At 44.0% G+C, this 18,140-nt stretch overlaps 1 protein-coding gene across 5 annotated transcripts; it reads right to left on the bottom strand.

The window, feature by feature from the left end:
- Positions 1 to 374: 374 nt before the first annotated feature.
- Positions 375 to 16,613, bottom strand: TP53INP1 (tumor protein p53 inducible nuclear protein 1). Of its 5 annotated transcripts, none has more exons than XM_043879820.1 (5): positions 16,407 to 16,612; positions 13,470 to 13,591; positions 9,934 to 10,190; positions 8,988 to 9,348; positions 375 to 5,230 (listed from the first exon to the last, which is right to left on the bottom strand). In XM_043879820.1, the coding sequence occupies exons 3-5, from the start codon at positions 10,043 to 10,045 to the stop codon at positions 4,981 to 4,983; spliced, it is 723 nt and encodes a 240-aa protein (XP_043735755.1). In that variant the 5' UTR covers positions 10,046 to 10,190; positions 13,470 to 13,591; positions 16,407 to 16,612; the 3' UTR covers positions 375 to 4,980. The 5 variants fall into 5 exon arrangements, with proteins under 5 accessions (XP_043735755.1, XP_043735756.1, XP_043735754.1 ...); XM_043879821.1 differs by having other exon boundaries at positions 13,470 to 13,520; XM_043879823.1 differs by lacking the exon at positions 13,470 to 13,591 and adding an exon at positions 6,566 to 6,603 and having other exon boundaries at positions 5,096 to 5,230; positions 16,407 to 16,613.
- Between the last annotated feature and the right edge of the window lie 1,527 nt (positions 16,614 to 18,140).

Here is an 18,140-nt window from a genome sequence, read left to right as displayed (position 1 = left end):
AGTCCATCCTAAAGGAGATCAGTCCTGGGTGTTCATTGGAAGGACTGATGTTGAAGCTGAAACTCCAATACTTTGGCCACGTGATGCGAAGAGCTGACTCATTTGAAAAGACCCTGATGCTCGGAAAGATTGAGGGCAGTAGAAGGGGATGACAGAGGATGAGATGGTTGGACGGCATCACCAACTCAATGGACATGAGTTTGAGTAAACTCCGGGAGTTGGTGACGGGCAGGGAGGCGTGGCATGCTGTGGTTCATGGGGTCGCAAAGAGTCAGACATGACTGAGTGACTGAACTGACTGATTGATTAAGTAAGTTGTACATAGTTTTTAAAGCTAATGACCATAAAGATAAAATAAAAGAATCTGACAAATGTGAAGGTAAAGGACATTTTATTTATTGACAGATTAAAAACCGTAACTCCAGGTAGTGCAAAATACACCACTGAACCCAATTACAAAGAACTGGTGTTAATATACAATGTTTAAGCAATGCTACACTTATTTTTTGGCAAAGTGCTGTATTGTTTAGTCTGTGTATAAAACTGACCATCTATGAACCAATCAGTACAAAAATTTTCTATAAAAACAGAAAAAAAAATTTAGACAGTGGCTCAAGAAAACAAGCTGCCATTTATGCATAGATTGATGTACAGTATATAACCTAACCAAATGTCCCTTTTAAGTTTTCAAGTTGTTGAAAAAAAAACACAAAAAAACTGTCTCCAGAAACACACCAGGAAGGCACAGAGTACAGCCTACAACACTCTTCAGTCTCTAGGACTGACGCCCTGCCCTTGAAAAGCAAATGTGTTCACAATTTTACTTGAGGGAAAAAAAAAAAACCAAAGCCAGTTAAAATAAAATAATACACACAATTACTGATTAAGATTTCCAAACCTCTGGAGGAAAACACAACCAAAAAGCAAGCAAAACCACTCACACACACCAAGCTTGGAAACAGACACATCTAACCTCCCCAAGCTGGTTTGGTTTTTAGAAGTCAACCTAGAAAACAAATACTAAAACTTCAGGCAAATACAGAGAAAAATTGGGCATTTAGCAATTACACAATTTAAAAAATATTTTAAGAAAAATTGTCAATGACACACAAAACATTATCCACTTAAGCTGCCTTCCTTGGAATAGTAACTTCTCCTCCCACATAAAGGATACTGTTGCAAACAGGAAAAGATATCCTTATCTGTATGCTTTCCAGGACTGCCTTCTCCACCCCAGACCACTGCAATTGGTGTCAAATTTCAAGTGAAATTGGTACATGGCAAGGCTGACACCACTATATTATGTAAGTTTTCTAAATAAAGCATTTTATATAAAACTTTAAGCATTAAAATAAGTAGATAAGAATGCCATTTATAATACATCAACAGGGCCGATGGCAGTGAAACCATCCATGATAGCGGCCCAACTCTTTAAAGAATTTAACCAGTATGTATGGGACTTATAAAATAAAAAGATAATTTTAAGGTAACATTACAAACATATGCCAGTATCTCCAGTACAAGGAGCAGTCTCTTACCTGATTCTAAGAACAAAAACTACTAATTGGAAACTCTTAAGCTTTTTCCACTAAGCTATTTAAATTTAAATGTCTATCTTCTAGAGTCCTTTTTTGTTTTGAACTCAAAGAAAATGAGAGAAAGAAAGATATCCTTCTTTACTCTTTTTTCTTAAAAGAGTATATAAGACAACATATTTCTTTGAGGAAGAAGAGAAACAGCAAAGATACTCAGATTCAATGAAGACACAAAGATTACAAACCAGTGTACTACACAGATTTGAGAAGCAAAAACATTAGGCAATGCTGAATGGCCTTCTCAAGTTTTAAGTAAATTGTAATCTCACTAGAATCAAAGTACTGATACAACAGAGAAGGTATGTAAACAGAAACAGTTTGCATCGAAACTGGGAAAAAACGCACAGGAAATCAATGTAAAAAAAGCTCCCTGGAACAGTGAGTAATAAACCCAATCACTCTGCACCTTCTGCAAAAAATTCCCTACCCTCCCCCCAACCCAACCATATAAAGTCCCACAGAAGATAAATAATGGGTGGTTAATCTTCAACTTATGGTGCAGTACATAATCAAATTATTTGAGGAAGAAAAGTAATAAACATAAGATATACAGCATAAAATGTTTTAAAAATGAAAAACACAAACTTTGAGAAACATGGTGCATTATAACTAAGAAACTCATTCATGAAGCACTGCTGTGTGCACCACATATTCCAGACTTTTTCCAAGTAACATGCTATATTATCAGTTTAGAACCAGAGTGCTAAATTCAAAAGGGTCTTATTTCTTTCTCACCGCTGGAATTTTTAAGAAATATGCACTAAAGCACACTGTAAACCATTTATATTTACAACAGCAAAAATAATTAACTTATAATAAGCTGCATTTCAGCCCTGTTTCAAAGAATACTTAACAGGTCAATAGCACTCTCTGTTATTATTGGTCTTGTGAACCTGCACATAGTCGATCCCTAACAAACACGTAATGACCAAGAACTGCCTTAGGTGACCACTTTCTTCAGTTCTTACATGGGCCAGTTTTAGACAGAAGCCTTAAGACACTGATGCAGAAACCACAGTATGATATCACAGATGTCTGGTAGGCCTTACCCTGAAAAAACACTGAAAAGACTGAAGTCAATTGTTTTCCAGGTACAAAGCATAAAAAACCTGGCCCAAATAAGGCAAACGAAAAGTCAGTAACTGATAGAGATGTAAATGTATTTAAGGTATCATGAAATCTGAAAAAATAATAGTTAAAAAAAAGACCATTGCAGTTTTATATACAAATCTGTTCATGCTGCCAAACAAATTCTCATGGCTGAACTTCTGGAGCTCATGAGGTACTAACAGCTTACATTTAGTATGTGAAAAAAAGAGACCCCCATGTATTCAGAGGCTTACACCTATGCTCAAGTTAGCAACATACGGCCCTTTAACAGTCATGGCATAAAACATACACACTTTCATGAACACTCTATCTCCCAATGCTGGTAAACACAAATAGTAACAAAACAACTTCTAGCTCAGTTTGACAAAACTTAACAGACTTGGCCCCTAATGAGGAAAACAAATAAATAAAGGGGTAGTCGAAACAGAAGGGGACTAAGGTGAGAAGGAGGATCTAGACCCTTGTTCTGGAGAGAGATTCCTGGCCCTTCAGCACAGCCAGTGGTGGAGGAACAGCCTACCACTATCATCTAACTAAGCTATGTCACCTCTCCCGACTCCACACGTCCCAGTCTGGTCAGAATTCACTGCAAAGTCTCCCATGGTTCCCTGCATCCAGCTGCTACAGGGTTGCTGAAGAATAAAACAATACTTCACATAACTATATGCTGCTTTTTCCTCGACAACACTGTCTAGTCATGTACTCAATTAGGATTGCAGAGGAGACTGGAAAAATAAGCTATCTGATTATGAAGGTGATAATATTATTGCTCTGTCAGTAGAATGTGCTTTGGGTTGTAAATGTGTTCAACTTAATTTCAGAGGAAACTGGTCAGAGTGCAGATGGCTCAGCAAAACCCATCCCAACTGCGAAAAAATAAAGTGACTAAAGGTAAAGAAATGGGTTTTCTCTGCGTTCGTTGAGCTAACTGGCCTCGGTGTGACCCGAACCCTGCACCCTGGCCTCACAAGCACCAACACTCTGAAGAGGAGTTATGGCCGAAGAGCTGGCCCGGCCCCGCCCCTGCACTTAGACTCGGCAGAGGGGCCCTTGGAATTCCACCCAAGGATCAGTTCAGGACAGCCCCACTTCAATCAGTACACGGTCCTCACAAATGGGAGGGAGGTACGTGTTACTACGCCCTCCTTGGTGGAGGTACCAAAGGCCAAAGTGGTTAAGGAATTTGCCTGAAGCCCAAGTTAAAAATATATATATAAACTCAAGGAAAAACTCAACCTGTCACTCTTCATTTAGATGCTATGAATAGATGTCACCAGGAATCCCCTTCACTGTTGCTTGCCAGCTGGCGGAACAGGCTCCACAGCAGAGGATCTATCACTGTATCAGAAATACAAAGCCTATCTCTTTTCCCCTGGGCAGATATAAATAGGAAGCCACTAGAGTGCAGGACACGGACTTCTGAATCTACAGCTGATGTGAAGTGGCGAGTAGGCAGAGCTGGCAGGAAAGAATCCAAACAAACAGTGGACCAATGCGTTACTTACAGATACACATTTCCCCAAATCCACAATTTCACAGGTCGAATTTAATCCCTCTGCACGTGAGACGGGCACTGTTGTCCCACGATGCCGTAATGTCTGTACCACGTTACACAGTCACATCGGAATTACTGAATGCACTGTTCACTAACACTTAATGTACCTGAATTCCAAAATGAACTGCATGGCTAACCTGGGAAATAAAAACCCCATACACATAGAAATATATCAAGTTTTCTTCCAAAAGAAAGTTCAGCCATAATTCCATTTTATCTGTGGCAACCACATCACCTGTTAATGCTCATGTTAGTGTGTAAAAATGTATTCATTATATACAGAAAAGATTATCAAGTACTGGTCAATAAAGTGTATGGCTGACCCTGAGAATAAATTTCTGCTTACTCAAAAGACTGATTAATACCCAATAAAATGAAATTGAAAGATGCCTATTCTCGTACTTGGGAAGAAACATCTTTAAATTGCTAACTCATGTACACCTTAATAGATTTAAAGACCTTCCCAAACACTAGCTGTATTGATATGTTTCCAAAAATATTCTGAAGAAATTTTTACAAAAAAGCAAATGTTAAGAGCAAGGCATTACGTGATACACAGCATATAAATCTGGTTTTCAAGATAGTGTCTAAACACACCGATAAAACTATGTGATTGGTCATCTGTTGGCTGTAAAGAGACAGCATCTTCACCGTCCATACATGCACATGCCCACACATACGCACAAACTACGAGAAGCCAACCAGACACGCTTCAGATTCTTAGTAATTGTACTGACGTGGGCAGGGCTGATGGACAGCCCAGCCGCTGTGCTTGACTTGCCGAGAGTGGCAATCTCTGGTAAGATTTTGGCGACGAAGGCTATTTCTGTTTAGAGACTGTCTTTCACCGTGTTCTTTAATCCACTGCGAAGGGCGAAAGCTCTTGGGTTGTTCCAGAAAAGCTGTATGAGCAGCGAGAGCTGCAACGTAGCAATGAATATGCTGCCCCATCTCATTCTCAGCTTCCACTCTGCAAGAGAAGAAACTGGGGATTATTACAGACTATTGTGCGTTATCGAGGAAACTGAGAAAGCTACTTGGCAATTCAGTTCGCCACACTGACTTGTCTATGTCTGACCGAGCGCTCAGGGTCTCAGGGCCGTCAGACAGGTTCTGACTTTGTGAGCACTCTGACTGATAATGGCAGACAGAGGCAGCCCGCTCTCACTGAAGTACGTGACAGAATCCACCCACAGGTGGTAAGCTGAGTGGACTGTAGTTTAAAAAAAATGCTTTACACGTTGAGTGAATTTCAGTTACACACCAAACACATTTACACACATATTTTGATTCTCACGATAACCTTAAAAGAAAACTATTTTAATCCCTAAATTTTACTAATCAGAAATCTCAGGCTCAGAGAGATAAACGTCACAATCATTAACTAACTCAACCAAGAATGTAACAAAAGTCACACTCCAAGGTTTGATTATGAGGCAGGGTTGATACTGAGGCATTGTGCCAACAGCAGCTTCACAGACTTTATCTGTTTATAAGCAAAATGTTCTAGGAAAACAGGGCTTAAATCTGAATTTAATAGAAATATGCATAAGGAAATTCTCATCTAAAATTTGTCTTGGTAAGATATCTGCTTATTACAAAACATAACTCTTAAGTTTTAAATTTATATCACAACAGGCACACTTTGGAATGGCATTTGCAGAGCAATGTTATAAAGACCCTTGGAGAACACATAATCTTAATATATGGCTACAAACCATGTAATTACTATATATTTTCTGTATTAAAAGCTAATCAGAGTGGGAGAAGGTGAGGGTGGGATGTTTCAAAAGAACAGCATGTATATTATCTATGATGAAACAGATCACCAGCCCAGGTGGGATGCATGAGACAAGTGCTCGGGCCTGGTGCACTGGGAAGACCCAGAGGAATCGGGTGGAGAGGGAGGTGGGAGGGGGGATCGAGATGGGGAATACGTGTAAATCTATGGCTGATTCATATCAATGTATGACAAAACCCACTGAAAAAAAAAAAAAAAAGCTAATCAGATAGTTCTAAACTACATTAACACGTAATGAAGAACTTTAAGATTTTTAAGGGTTATTTTACACAGGAAGGCAGTTATATATTCTGCCTACAACTGCTAGAGGAAAACACAGTTATGTTTTTAATATATTATTTTTATTAAGTAGTAGAATTAAAGCAGGTCACATTAAGAAACTAATAGAAAGCAGTTAAAACAAAACAAAGACAGTGGTTTTTAAAAGCTGGATGCCTTGAGTCCTTTGCCTTCCTGCTCAGACTGATAACACATATCACACAGTCTCAAATGAAATATACTTACTCTGTGCCAGTGAGTCTTATAAGCAGCTTTTCCTGGCCCTACAAATGTTAAATGGTGAACTATTAAATCACTAGTAAAGTTGAAAATGCTATTTAATTTTACTATTAGGATGTGGTCAACTTTTCTTTATTAAAACTGGGTTACTATGGGTCATTAAAGGAACATGTAGTACTTAAGATTATGATAGCACATAAACCTTCACATACAATATTTTATAAAGGATAAAATGCAATAAAGTACATACTCTGAAGCCTATCTAACTGTTAAGCACCTTACTTTTATGTACTTTATGGTAATCTCTACAAGGATACACAGGATGAAAACAATCTTAACTTTCGAAAAGCATATGATTTACTTCTTGCTCAGAAAATACAGATATTTACTACATAGCCATCTTCCTAATTTTGGTGACATCTGATTTCTATCTTGATTTACTGGGCCTTTCTTATAAGAATTTAAAATCCAAATATAAAGGTGTTAAAATTTTTTAGTTATTATAAAACTATAATAATTTACAGTACTTTCTTATGTTCAGAAAGAATTAATATAAAATTAGATGTGTCCATTTGATCCTTTATTTATAATTAACTACCCTAAGTGTTATATCAAAACATATAACAAGATACAGTGACAAACAAGATATAAAAAATGAACTCACTGCATCAAAACTGCAAACACTTAACCAGGTTCAATGCAAGGTCCTGAACTGGTTCTTGGTTTGAACAAACTAGATGAAATATTCTGGGCTTTAGTGGGCAAATCTGAGTATGGTTTGTATAGTTCACAAAGTAAAATTTTACTGGGAAAAAAAAAAAGTAGAGATCATTGCCTAAGAAAGCAGATTATAAAACAGTACCTATAGCTTGATCTCATTTAGGTTAAAAATGGTGTTATATATCCATGCATGGGCACATCCAGAAAATAACCACCCAGAAGGATATGCCCTAGAATCTTGACAGTATTCATCTCTCAGTAGTGAGAAAAATGTCATTTAAAATTTAAAAATTTTTGCCCTTTCTAATTTTCTGCAGTGCATATGGACTACTTCTATTGTCTATGAAGCTGCTAAATATACATATGTAAATACACATACTTTAAATATTGAAAACATAAATATACAAATGCTAGTAATTAATCATACTAAATTCTCGAGTGGAACTCCTCAGAGATGAGATCAAAATAAGGTGAGAAGAATTTCTAAGAACTGAAGAAATTAATTTGAATCAACTGCTAAGCAATTAAATAAATTAATTAAACCACCTCAAAGAAATGTATTTAAACTTCTGTTGGAATGCCTGAAACATTAACCTCTTGATAAATTTATAATATGGAATAAAGTGCCAGTCAAATATCAAAGATCAAAGATCCTACCTAATACAAAGCTTGGGTAACTATATAAGCAAATGTTTTTCAGTTTGGCACAAGTGTATATTTATCTTCATTCAAGAACATCTACAATATTGAAAGTGCAGCAAACTCTGGTAAAGTTATCAGATTAATGAGCTGCCTGGGCTTTGTTTATATTTGGCAAACAGGAAATAGAAGGAGATACACACACAGTGGCCTGGTTAGTAGAGCCAGAGCCTGGACAACTGAAAAAGAGGCCCTCGGGCTGACTGCACTGAGCCACAGAACACTGTGAGCCGCTCCAAAGTCCAGTTCACCTGTCCCCTTGACAGGTATGAAGGGAATTAAGTCAGTGCCAGGATCCTACCAACAGCTTAATGCTAGAGGGGACCTCCCACCAACATGCATCACAGACCAGCTGGACTTTGAGCCGCTGAACGCAGCCACCGGCTTTGTTTAGTGGGTGGGAACCATCTTGAATGTAGTCCCAGGATAAAGGCCAGACTGTGAGTTTGTTCTGGAATGGATTACTGACCAGACACCCTCCCTGAACGGTTCCAGACACTCAACCCATCCACCATCCAAGCAGAGCCTTTCAGACCACTTGGGGCACCCATTTAACCACAAAACAGTATTTGGATGTGAAAGCTTCCCTCTGCAAGGCAGAAGAGAACTCTGAGCAAAATGCTTTGCTAAATCTGCCATTTTCTTTACCTCATGCTTCAGATTCCTCGGGTTTTCAAGGCTAAGCACCATTTGATGTGACCTAGTTAGGACTACTTCGAAGATCACGAGATTTATTTTAAGTTATACCATTCCTGTCAAATTTGATACCCCAAATAATCCAGACTATAAAGTGCCAGAGTTATATTCTAAGATACTTAGCAGAAATGCCAGTCTTTTCTTTTCATTCAGTAGCAGAATATTACAAACGAGACAGCTCTCCATTACATAACTGGGGCCATGCTAGAACTAATATTTTGAAAATCTCAAATGAGTTCATCTTTTCATACCATCACCCGCCTTATGCACTAGGCACATACTTTCACGAACATCGGTGGAGACAGTAACGTACCTGGGACTGCCTGGGTTATGGAATTCCTCAGTCCCACAGTGGGCCTCACCGAGACTGGGGCAGGGGTCATGCACAGCATAGACGGACATGCTGGGGTGTTCGATGAGAAGGTTTTCCATAGGACTGGTTTCCACCTTGATAGTGGTTAATCCACCTGCAGTAAAACATGGGGGAGGGGTGATAAACCAGCTCTCCTCCATTGGACAGGACTCAAACTGGAGGAAGCAGGAGTCACTCGTATCAGCCAAGCACTCGAGAGACGCAGGGAGACAGGAAAAGACTGAAGGGTGCTCAGGAGGTGACTCTTCACTGATGTCATCTTCTTCCTCATCCTCTGCTGCTGAGAAACCCGTGCAAGTGTCTAGATGGTAGTCCACACACGTTGTTGAAGTCCCGCGGGGTATGAGTAACACATTGAGATCACATCAGAGCACAGAAAAAGAAGAGATGATGCTGTTAGCTGATGCTCACAGTCCTCCCTTTATTTAGATCAGACACAAAACCATTCATATTCACTCACAATGATCATAAAATAACTTCTGAGCACCTAGTGTGTGTGCGTGCATGTGTGCGTGTTAGGGGGCGGTGTGCATCATTGTATGGGATGGATTATGTTGGTTTGGCAGAACAGTTTTTAAGATTGGTTTCTCTTCTGCTGCATAGACACATAATGCACCAAATGGGTTACTGCTTGTCGGGGATGGGGGTTTCCTATAAAAGTGCCTCTAACTGGATCAGGGTATAAGAGCTGCCATACTGGAGAGGCTAACATCAGTTTCACTGACCTGATCATCTGGCACAGAATGCTTCCTGCAATTTTTTTAGACAAATTCCTGTTTATTTACTTTTAAGGCTTAAAAACCTTCAGAATTATTGGTTTACTTATGCAAAAACTTGATAAAAGAGTTTCCACTTTTGCTGTGATGATTAACGGCTATACCCTTACCTATGAAGTCAACAAGAATCCACTCATCATCTTCTTTCTCACTAAATTCTGGTTCTTGGTTAGAAGAAGTATTGACTTCACCCACAAACATTTTATTCAATCTCTGGAACATTGTTAAGGCAAGACTGAGACTTTGGCTGGATGTCTTTGTAGCTGAGATTTCCAAAACCCGCTTCGGTCAGCCTGATGCCACTGACAGGGGATTAAAGTGCACAAGGTGCTTATTCAACTTAGGCGAGAAGCAGGGATCATTATCCCTAAAATAAAACAGAAAAAAAGGTTATTTCAAATCAGCACATGTTTATATAATGTGTACATCTGCTCACCCCTAGAGAAAAGCACAGGCCTTAGCCTACAGCTTGGCTCTTCCCTTCTTTCAAACAGAAGGATGCAAAATCTCTTTTTTTTTCAAAATCTCTTTTTTACAAACATATAATCGAGTACTCAAATGCAACCTGTAAATATCTCAAAATGCACAATGGAAGGGGTTAGTTCTCTTTCACATCTGTGCTTTTATAGTAAGGGATATAAAATAATATCCCTGGGTAACATATTTCAACTGAAATACTACTTTTCTGTAAGTAGAGCGAAAGCTAGGTTTTCATGGTCAACTGGTCAGAAGCTGCCCACTGAGCCCAGCACTCGTGCCGGCTACGTGTCCACTGCCGCGCCAAGCCCTCAGCTTCCCCTGGCACCTTTTCTGTCCTGCTCTGTTCCTGTGTACGATTGTAAGCACACCTAATTCCATTAAAATCTGTAACTACAGCGCACTTTGACCTTCAAAACCATTCCCACAGCTGGTGTGGGAAAAGTCACACTGTAGAGAACTCAGGTGGCCCAGCAACCAGAACCAAGAAGGACCACTGTGCCTGGTTCGAAGGTGGTGTGTCTCCTACCAGGGTGAGGAAGTCACACTACTCCAAGGGTTCTACCCCATGCATGGAGTTCTGGTGAGTTCTAACGAGGAACTCCAGCCACACCTGATCTTATTCCAGAGTTCCAGATTTACATACCCATTTCTGCCTGGTTACCTGCTGGGCAGACCAAACCTAACAAACTGCAAGGAGATCTTTTAATTTCCCCCCACAAACATACTCAGGCTCACTGCCAGCCGTCCCTCTTCTCAGGAAAGAGAGGCAGCAGTTATTCAGGCCAAACACTCAGCCCTCACCCTGGACTCCCTTTCATCCTCACCCCTGCACCCCTCACCCAAACTGCACACACGGCTGGAATCCGCCTACTTCTCTCCACCACTCTCACCCTAGTTGAAGCCAACTGGTTTGACTTAATCACCACCTCCTAGATGGCTCCCCTGCCCCTACTCTTGTCCAGTGAGATAGTGCAGGCAACCTACTTAGCAAGGAACTTGGTACAGAGTTCTCAGTCAGCGTCAACTATCATTCTGCAAATATTTGCTGAGCACCTGTTATGCATCAGGCCTAGTGCTCAGGGCAGGAGAGACAGCAGCAGACAAGGCCCTCCCACGGCAAGCCCACCAACCCGGTGTGATGAGTGTCACGTGAGGAGAAGTACTGGGGGTTCCTCAAATCCCAGACAGGGGTCACAGAAGGACACCTGCAATCATGACCTTAATCGTGAATGGCTGAGCTCAAGAACGGACGAAGGAGAAAGAATGCTATGGAAACGTGCAGATGAGTGAGAATCTGGCTCACTTCCATTTGGCTCAAGATCTAGGCAGACAGTCTTGACAGCAGGCTTGGGGGCTATGTGGGGACTGGATCCTGCAGGGTGCTGTGTGCCAGAAGTGAAGGGGAGGGGAAAAGTCAAGGATGCCCTAGGTTTTCGGCCTGGCCAACTAGGGGGGTGGTAGGACAGTTCAGTGGAAGAGGAACACAGCAGAGGTGTAGGCCATGTGCTCTGGACACGAGGAACCAGGGAAGCTGATGAGTCCTGGGGATGTCTGCAAGGAGCTGGATCTAGGGCTTTGCAGTCCAAGAGCACGGTGTCTGCTGAGGGCACAGATCTGGGAGTTACCAACACAAAGCGGGTGACATGAACCATAAGAACCGTAAGAGTAGGTGAGCTCACACAGGGAGCGTCAGCCCTGAATCCCTAACTTCAGACTCTGGATATTTCACTTTCAAAACAATCATCCTTAGATATAAATGATGTGGTTCAAATCTGTTGGTGATGAGACTCCTGGTTCAAATCTTTACGTGTTCTCTGGACTGCTACGACTGTTTGGCAGGGTACTACTCATGTAGTACTACAAGTATGTGTTTAAATAAATGACACTGGAATACTTCTGTGGTCACAATCTGTCATCTTCAGCCATTAATTATGAAAAACGGGTAAACAGGAAGTGTCACTTGCATAACCAGTCTCCCTAAAACCCTTCTGGAAAGCAGTCTGGCCAATCATGTAGTCTAGAGCTGGAGGATGAGAACTCAAAGTGAACTTTATGTTGCATGTAAGAGAATTTACAAGAGAAGTGGGCTGTGTAGTTGGCAAGACTTGATTATCCCAAAAGATGAGCTATCCCAGGGCTGATGTGTACATAAAAGTTTTGAGCATATGAGCTAGGAGGGAGAAAGGATACTTTAATCTTTCCCCCACTTCTCTTAAATTATTGGCCCCAAGTACAGTTCTGTGTCTGCTGACCTAGCTGGATGAATTCTCCCGAGTGCCCGGATGGACTCAGGCCCTGCAGCAGCAAGAGCCGCTGGGTGGGGAGGGAACACCCCACGGGAACCCTAGCTCGTTCTGAACGTGCCCCTATCCCCCAACTGTGGTGCCACATGCGGTCAGTCACTGAGGCCCAGGCCAGTTAAGCAGCAGCTACAAGGCAGAAATCATGCTGGGACCACTGTGCTTGGGCAGCTGCAGGTTCCAAACTGCCCCCTCTGGCTGTGCCCTGTTCCGTAATGTGGAAGCCAGCCTGGGCCTGGAGGACACACAGCTCTGCTAGGGGAAGGGCATCTCTAGAGGAGCTTCCCCCAGGACCGCACGAGTCAAGCCTCTTTTGGTTTCCTAAAGTGAGGTTGGCCCGACTTTGCCAAGTTCCTCCAGCCCCGCGTTCTGTAGCTGTCACAAAGGACAAGGAGCTGCTAGAGAGACCCCAGTACACTGACACTGTTCAGTGAGATGGCCTCTGGGCACATCAGGTGAATGATTATTTGAAATGCAATTAGATTGAAAAACTACAAAAAAAAAATTCTTTGGCCCAATCACACGGCATGTGGGATCTGAGGGATCTTAGATCCCCGACCAGGATTTGAACTCACGTTCCCTGCAGTGGAAGCTCAGAGTCTTAACCACTGGACCGTCAGGGAATTCCCTGAGAAACTAAATTTTTAATCTTATTTAATTTGGGATATAGTAGGTTAAATAAAATATATTGACAAAATTAATTTCACCTGTTTCTTTTTCCCTATTTAAGGTGGCTACTTAAAAATCCAAACCTCCATACATAGCCCACACTGTATGTTACTATTGGACAATGCTGTTCTAATGTCTTGATGGCCTATCTTCCCAATGACCCAGACTGTCCCTACCAGGTCACTGCTACTCTTCACCTTGGCTTTGGCCCAAGAATGGAGGCTCTCCTTGGGGCTGGTCCTCTGCAGCTAAAAAAACGGAAAGCAGGGCTTCAGACTGCACTCCTCAGCAGGTCACAGACTTTTTGATATTCACAACTCTAGGATAAAGATAAAACTAAGGTGAAAATTCCAGAGAAGGCCAGTGTCCTAAGAGGACAAATTTACAAATACAGCTCTGGAATTTAGCCAAGAGGTCGAGGAATGAAGGCAAGGCGGGAGGCGCTGCTGTTGTCCCCGGCACCGGCGGGCCTGGCAGTCTCACCCTGGTGGAGAAAAGAAACGAAGTGTCTGTGCCCCAGCACTTCAAGGGGGCAGCTGTGGCCTCTTCCGCTTGGCTCTAAATACCTCCATTCCCTCCCTCCATTATAAAATGAACCAAGCCACATTACAGAAAGTTTAGAAAATAAATAAGGAAACTGTTACTCCATACTTTGTTGCAATCATTGTTAGTACATTGTGCATTTTCTTCTACCAATAGTTTCTTTTTTATCACAATTGTAGGCCAATGCATGCCCAATTTTGTATCCTGCTTTGTTACTTAACATTTTGTTATCAATATTTTTCATATTACATGAGTAGAAATGCTCTGTGAGCAGAGAAAGGTAGCTGAGTTTAATACTCATGGGTAAAGCATTCTAGTTTGAGAACTTAGAAAAGGAGTTACTAGGTTGGGAAGAGCTTGTTGGTATGACTTGTTTTCTCATTTTTGAGACAGGCAACCAACCTTGAGGCCACATGGCTCTGGAGTTAGCCTGCTCAGTTCGAAATCTTGACTCTGCTCCTCAGAACTTGTGTGTATTTAGAATATATATAGTAACTTCTCAGTGCCTCACTTTTCTCATCCCTAAAATGGGGAGATAGGGCCAACAGGAGGAATAAGTGTGTATCACTTAGAAGCAGGCACACAGCAGGCACCCAGTAAATATTAACCACAAGTTCACTTCAAACCAGAGCAAGTCACTTAGCATCTTTGGGTCTGAGTGTCTTTATTGGCAAAATGTTCATAAAGTCATCAGAGCTGTGATTTATTGTATGCGACAGACTTGAGGTACTTATTTGTCCCATTTGATTAATAAGGAAACAGGCTCAGAAATTAAGTAACTTGCTCAAAAGTGACAGAGCTATTCAGGGGTGGGGCCCACGTTAGAGCAGAAGTCTGTCTGGTTCCTAGGACCCTGCGCTCTTGCCCCCCATCCCCAGCATGGGATGTCTCAGGTTCCTTCCAGCCTCAACTCTGGCTCTCTGAACTTCGGAGAACTGCACTTTTCAGTTGGTTTTGGCTGCCAGTAGGCGGCTCCAAAAACATTTTAAATTAAAAAAAAAAAAAATCCCACAACTTTGATGATTTAACTCCTAACTATGTGTACAGCTGTGGCTTCTTGACAGTTTCGAAATATCAGGTGGCCAGACTAACACATCATCATCAAAAAGCAGCTCAAAATGATCTCTTTATCCCACCCTCTCTCACTAGTTTAGAATAAATGTGCTGACTCAAGTAATTTTACATCAATTTTAAACTGTAGAAAAACCAAGCTAAGAAAGTTGTCTTCGCTTGTTCCACTCTATCCAGCCTACTCAGCCAGCTACAAGGAGGTTATTCTCCCCAGGATCCACCAGGTTGGCTCCGAAGCCTTGAATGACAGTGAACAAAGACAGCAATAAAGGGTAATTCAGAGCCTGTTAACCCTGAGGTTTGAAAGTGGGACCATTCCCAAGAGAAGTATGAGCAATCGATGAAGCATTCACAGAAAAGAACAAAAGATAAAGAAAAAAACAAACCAGACCTTAGTCATAGAAATTAGCAAGGTCCTGGTTCCAGGCTGGAACCTGCGAAAATTATGCTGCCAGTTCAGGGTTATAGTGACTGTGCCTTAAAAGCAAACGCTTCCTACAGCTTTTTGCATCTGCAGTGAAAAAGATGTTTCAGTTACCAAGCGATTTCTAGATCTTGGGGCTCCTCATTTCCTCGGTTCAACAACCCCAGGGGACTCTTTCCACTCCCCTTTCTCAAAACTACTTTGTACTCAGAAAGGGTTCTTGTCTCAGTGACGGAAAGGGGGAGAGGCCCTCCTCCTTAATCTCCTCGAAATTGGAATTAACACAGGAGACAATGAGCAGATGTAATTAGGAAATACAATTAAACACACACACACACAGAATCCCTACAGAAAACTCATCTTCAACTTAAAACACCATTTCCTTCTAACTGGCTGTGTGGTCTTGAGTAAGTTAAGTCCATCTCTCTGGGCCCTCAGGTTTCCTATCTGTAATACAGTCTAACTTCACAGGATTATTGTGGGAATCGAGTTAATGCATGTAAAATCCTCACCGAGTTTGTGGCACCCAATGAGCGTGCACGATCAAAATGATGAGGATTTTAACTACGATGGGAGATAAAGTGCCTACCACAGGTGCAACCTCCACCAGTGATAGGTAAGATCAAAGCAGGAGTCAAGGAACCTGCCACCGACGGGCGGGCGAGCGCTGGTCGCGGGGTAACGGAGCCGCCGCGCGCCGGGAGGGCTGCCCGAGCAGCCTCAAGTCCCGGAGGGCTGCGCCCCGGGGCGGCGGCGGCGGCCGCCGCGCTCGCCCCTCCGGGACACGGGGCCCCCGACGCCCACTCCCGGGCGGGCAGCCCCAGCCCAACGGCGGAGGGCAGGAGGCCGAGTGAGGAGGAGAGGGAAGAGGAGGTCGGTCCCGCGGCGGCCCCGAGAAAACAGGCCGCGCTCGGGGTGGGGGGAGGCAGAAACCAAACACCCAACCGCCGCCCCGCGCCCGCGCCCACCTCCGCGGCCGCCGAGGCGGTGGGCAGCCGGCCCGCGGCGGCGAGCGGGGTTGGGGGAGCGCACCGACCGCGGCCCGAGGGGCGACCCGGAGCGAGCGGCCCTGGACGCCGACCCCGCCCGCACTTACGTGGGCCCGACCCGCGGCCGGACGGGCGGCAAAGGCAGCTGGCAGGGACCCGCGCGCGGGCGGCTGAGGTAGCTGCGGCACCCGGACGGCGGGGCGCGGGGGCGCGGGGCCGCTCCAGCCCTCCTGAGGCCGCGCCGCTGGCCGCCGCCGGTGCGTCCCGCTCCTTTTGTTGTTGTGCAGCCTCGGAACAGCTGATCCGCCGCTGCGCCCGCCCGTCGGGCCCGCCCGCCCGGACGCCCCGCCCCAGGGCGGGGCCCGGCCCGGCCCCACCAATCGGCGGCGCGCGGGCCCCAGGGCCGCCCTGCGAGAGGCTGTCACTAACGCACGTGACCTGGCGCCGGGCCGGGCGACGCTCCGGAGCTAGAAACAAGCCCGGGCAACAACGCCCGGGCGCCCAGCGAGCGAGGAGACAGGGCCCCGCGGAAGGCGGGGGTGCTGGGGCTGGTTCGAGGGCGAACCAACGCGGAAACCCGCCCCGGAGGGTGAGGACCAAGCAGACCTGGCCGCCGAGAGGAAGAACCCTGACCCCAGCTGCCCTTTGGCCGAGCGTCTGGGGGCACACAGGGACACAGAGTTGCTGTGAGAGGAAAGCTAAGGGCCTCGAGAGTGATGGGAGCCCAAGACGGTGAGGCAGCCCCACCACGTCTTGGCTGTCGTGGGAAGGAAGGGCTGGGTCCGGTGGGTACAGGCGTGCCGCCCACCCAACCTCCTTGTTTAAGACTAGGAGCCAGGCACCCACCTTGCTGTGGTCACTGACCCTGGGAGCTGACTGACCTCGTCTATTGGCTCGGGATGCAAGCCGGCAAGGCAGAAGAGGCCATGAGACCAGACCTTGAAGGCAGAGACGCCAGGAGCCTGGAGGGGCTCTGCTCCAGAAGACAGGAGAACCCGGGGCAAGGAGACAGGGCCCGGTCCAGGCTCTGCTCTGACCCAGGGAGCCGAGGCTTCTGTTCTGGTGTTTACACAGCACAAAACCGTGGGCGTTTACCAGAAGCCTACCTGGTCACCCGGTTATTTATAGTGAGTGGAATGTTAGGGGGCTTGAAAATATTTTTCAAACCAAAGCTCTGTAGGGGTATAGACGGATTCACACTGTGTGGCAAAGACAAAGTAGTCATTTCGACATATCTCCACCCTCAGGTGGATTTTGTTTCGACTGAGATGCAGTTCTCTGATCCATGGTGAAATTTGTATAGAGACCCCTGAACAGGTGTGTCATACATGAAGGATCTGAAAGACTCTGGCCTCCTGACCCTCAGGGGTATCCTGTGGCCAGTCTGTTTCCAGCAATACTAGTTTTAAAGGGTGTAAGATACAGGACTGTCTGACACCCGGGAGTAATAATCAAAATTCAGGGGCCACTTGACTTTTTTTCTCAGAAGATAGATCAAGGCATTAACTTGGATTTTGGCAAATCAGGCTCATCCTCATATTTTCTCTTGCTTGTCATTGCTAATATTACATGCCCCCAAATCTCGTTTCTTCTTAGGAATTTGCCAAGAGACCATCTTGTCATTCAGAACCCAGGCATGATGGTAATTCTAAGAGTCTGATTTCTTAAAAGGTCACAGCGAGACCTACCTTTTTCCAGTGTGATAAGATTTATCATCATTAAAGGCAAAATGTGGAAGCATACAATACCTTGTTACAACAGAGAAAAAGACCTGAGGTAGATGCTGATTCCAAAGATGGTCACAACAGTATCTCCATCATGAAGTCTATTTTTCCTTCCGT

This window comes from Cervus elaphus, chromosome 21, assembly GCF_910594005.1.
Source record: "Cervus elaphus chromosome 21, mCerEla1.1, whole genome shotgun sequence".
Classification (NCBI taxonomy): domain Eukaryota; kingdom Metazoa; phylum Chordata; class Mammalia; order Artiodactyla; family Cervidae; genus Cervus; species Cervus elaphus.
The sequence above is the reverse complement of the archived record's forward strand: the minus strand, read 5'-3'. Positions and strand labels throughout refer to the sequence as shown.

What these genes read in the sequence shown, in the direction of transcription:
- TP53INP1 (XM_043879820.1), bottom strand. Translation starts at nt 10,045, where the DNA reads ATGTTCCAGAGATTGAATAAAATGTTTGTGGGTGAAGTCAATACTTCT. An exon ending in GATTCTTGTTGACTTCATAG is followed by an intron (nt 9,349 to 9,933) that starts GTAAGGGTATAG and finishes ACTACCATCTAG; the next exon opens with ACACTTGCACGGGTTTCTCA. An exon ending in CATAACCCAGGCAGTCCCAG is followed by an intron (nt 5,231 to 8,987) that starts GTACGTTACTGT and finishes CTTCTCTTGCAG; the next exon opens with AGTGGAAGCTGAGAATGAGA.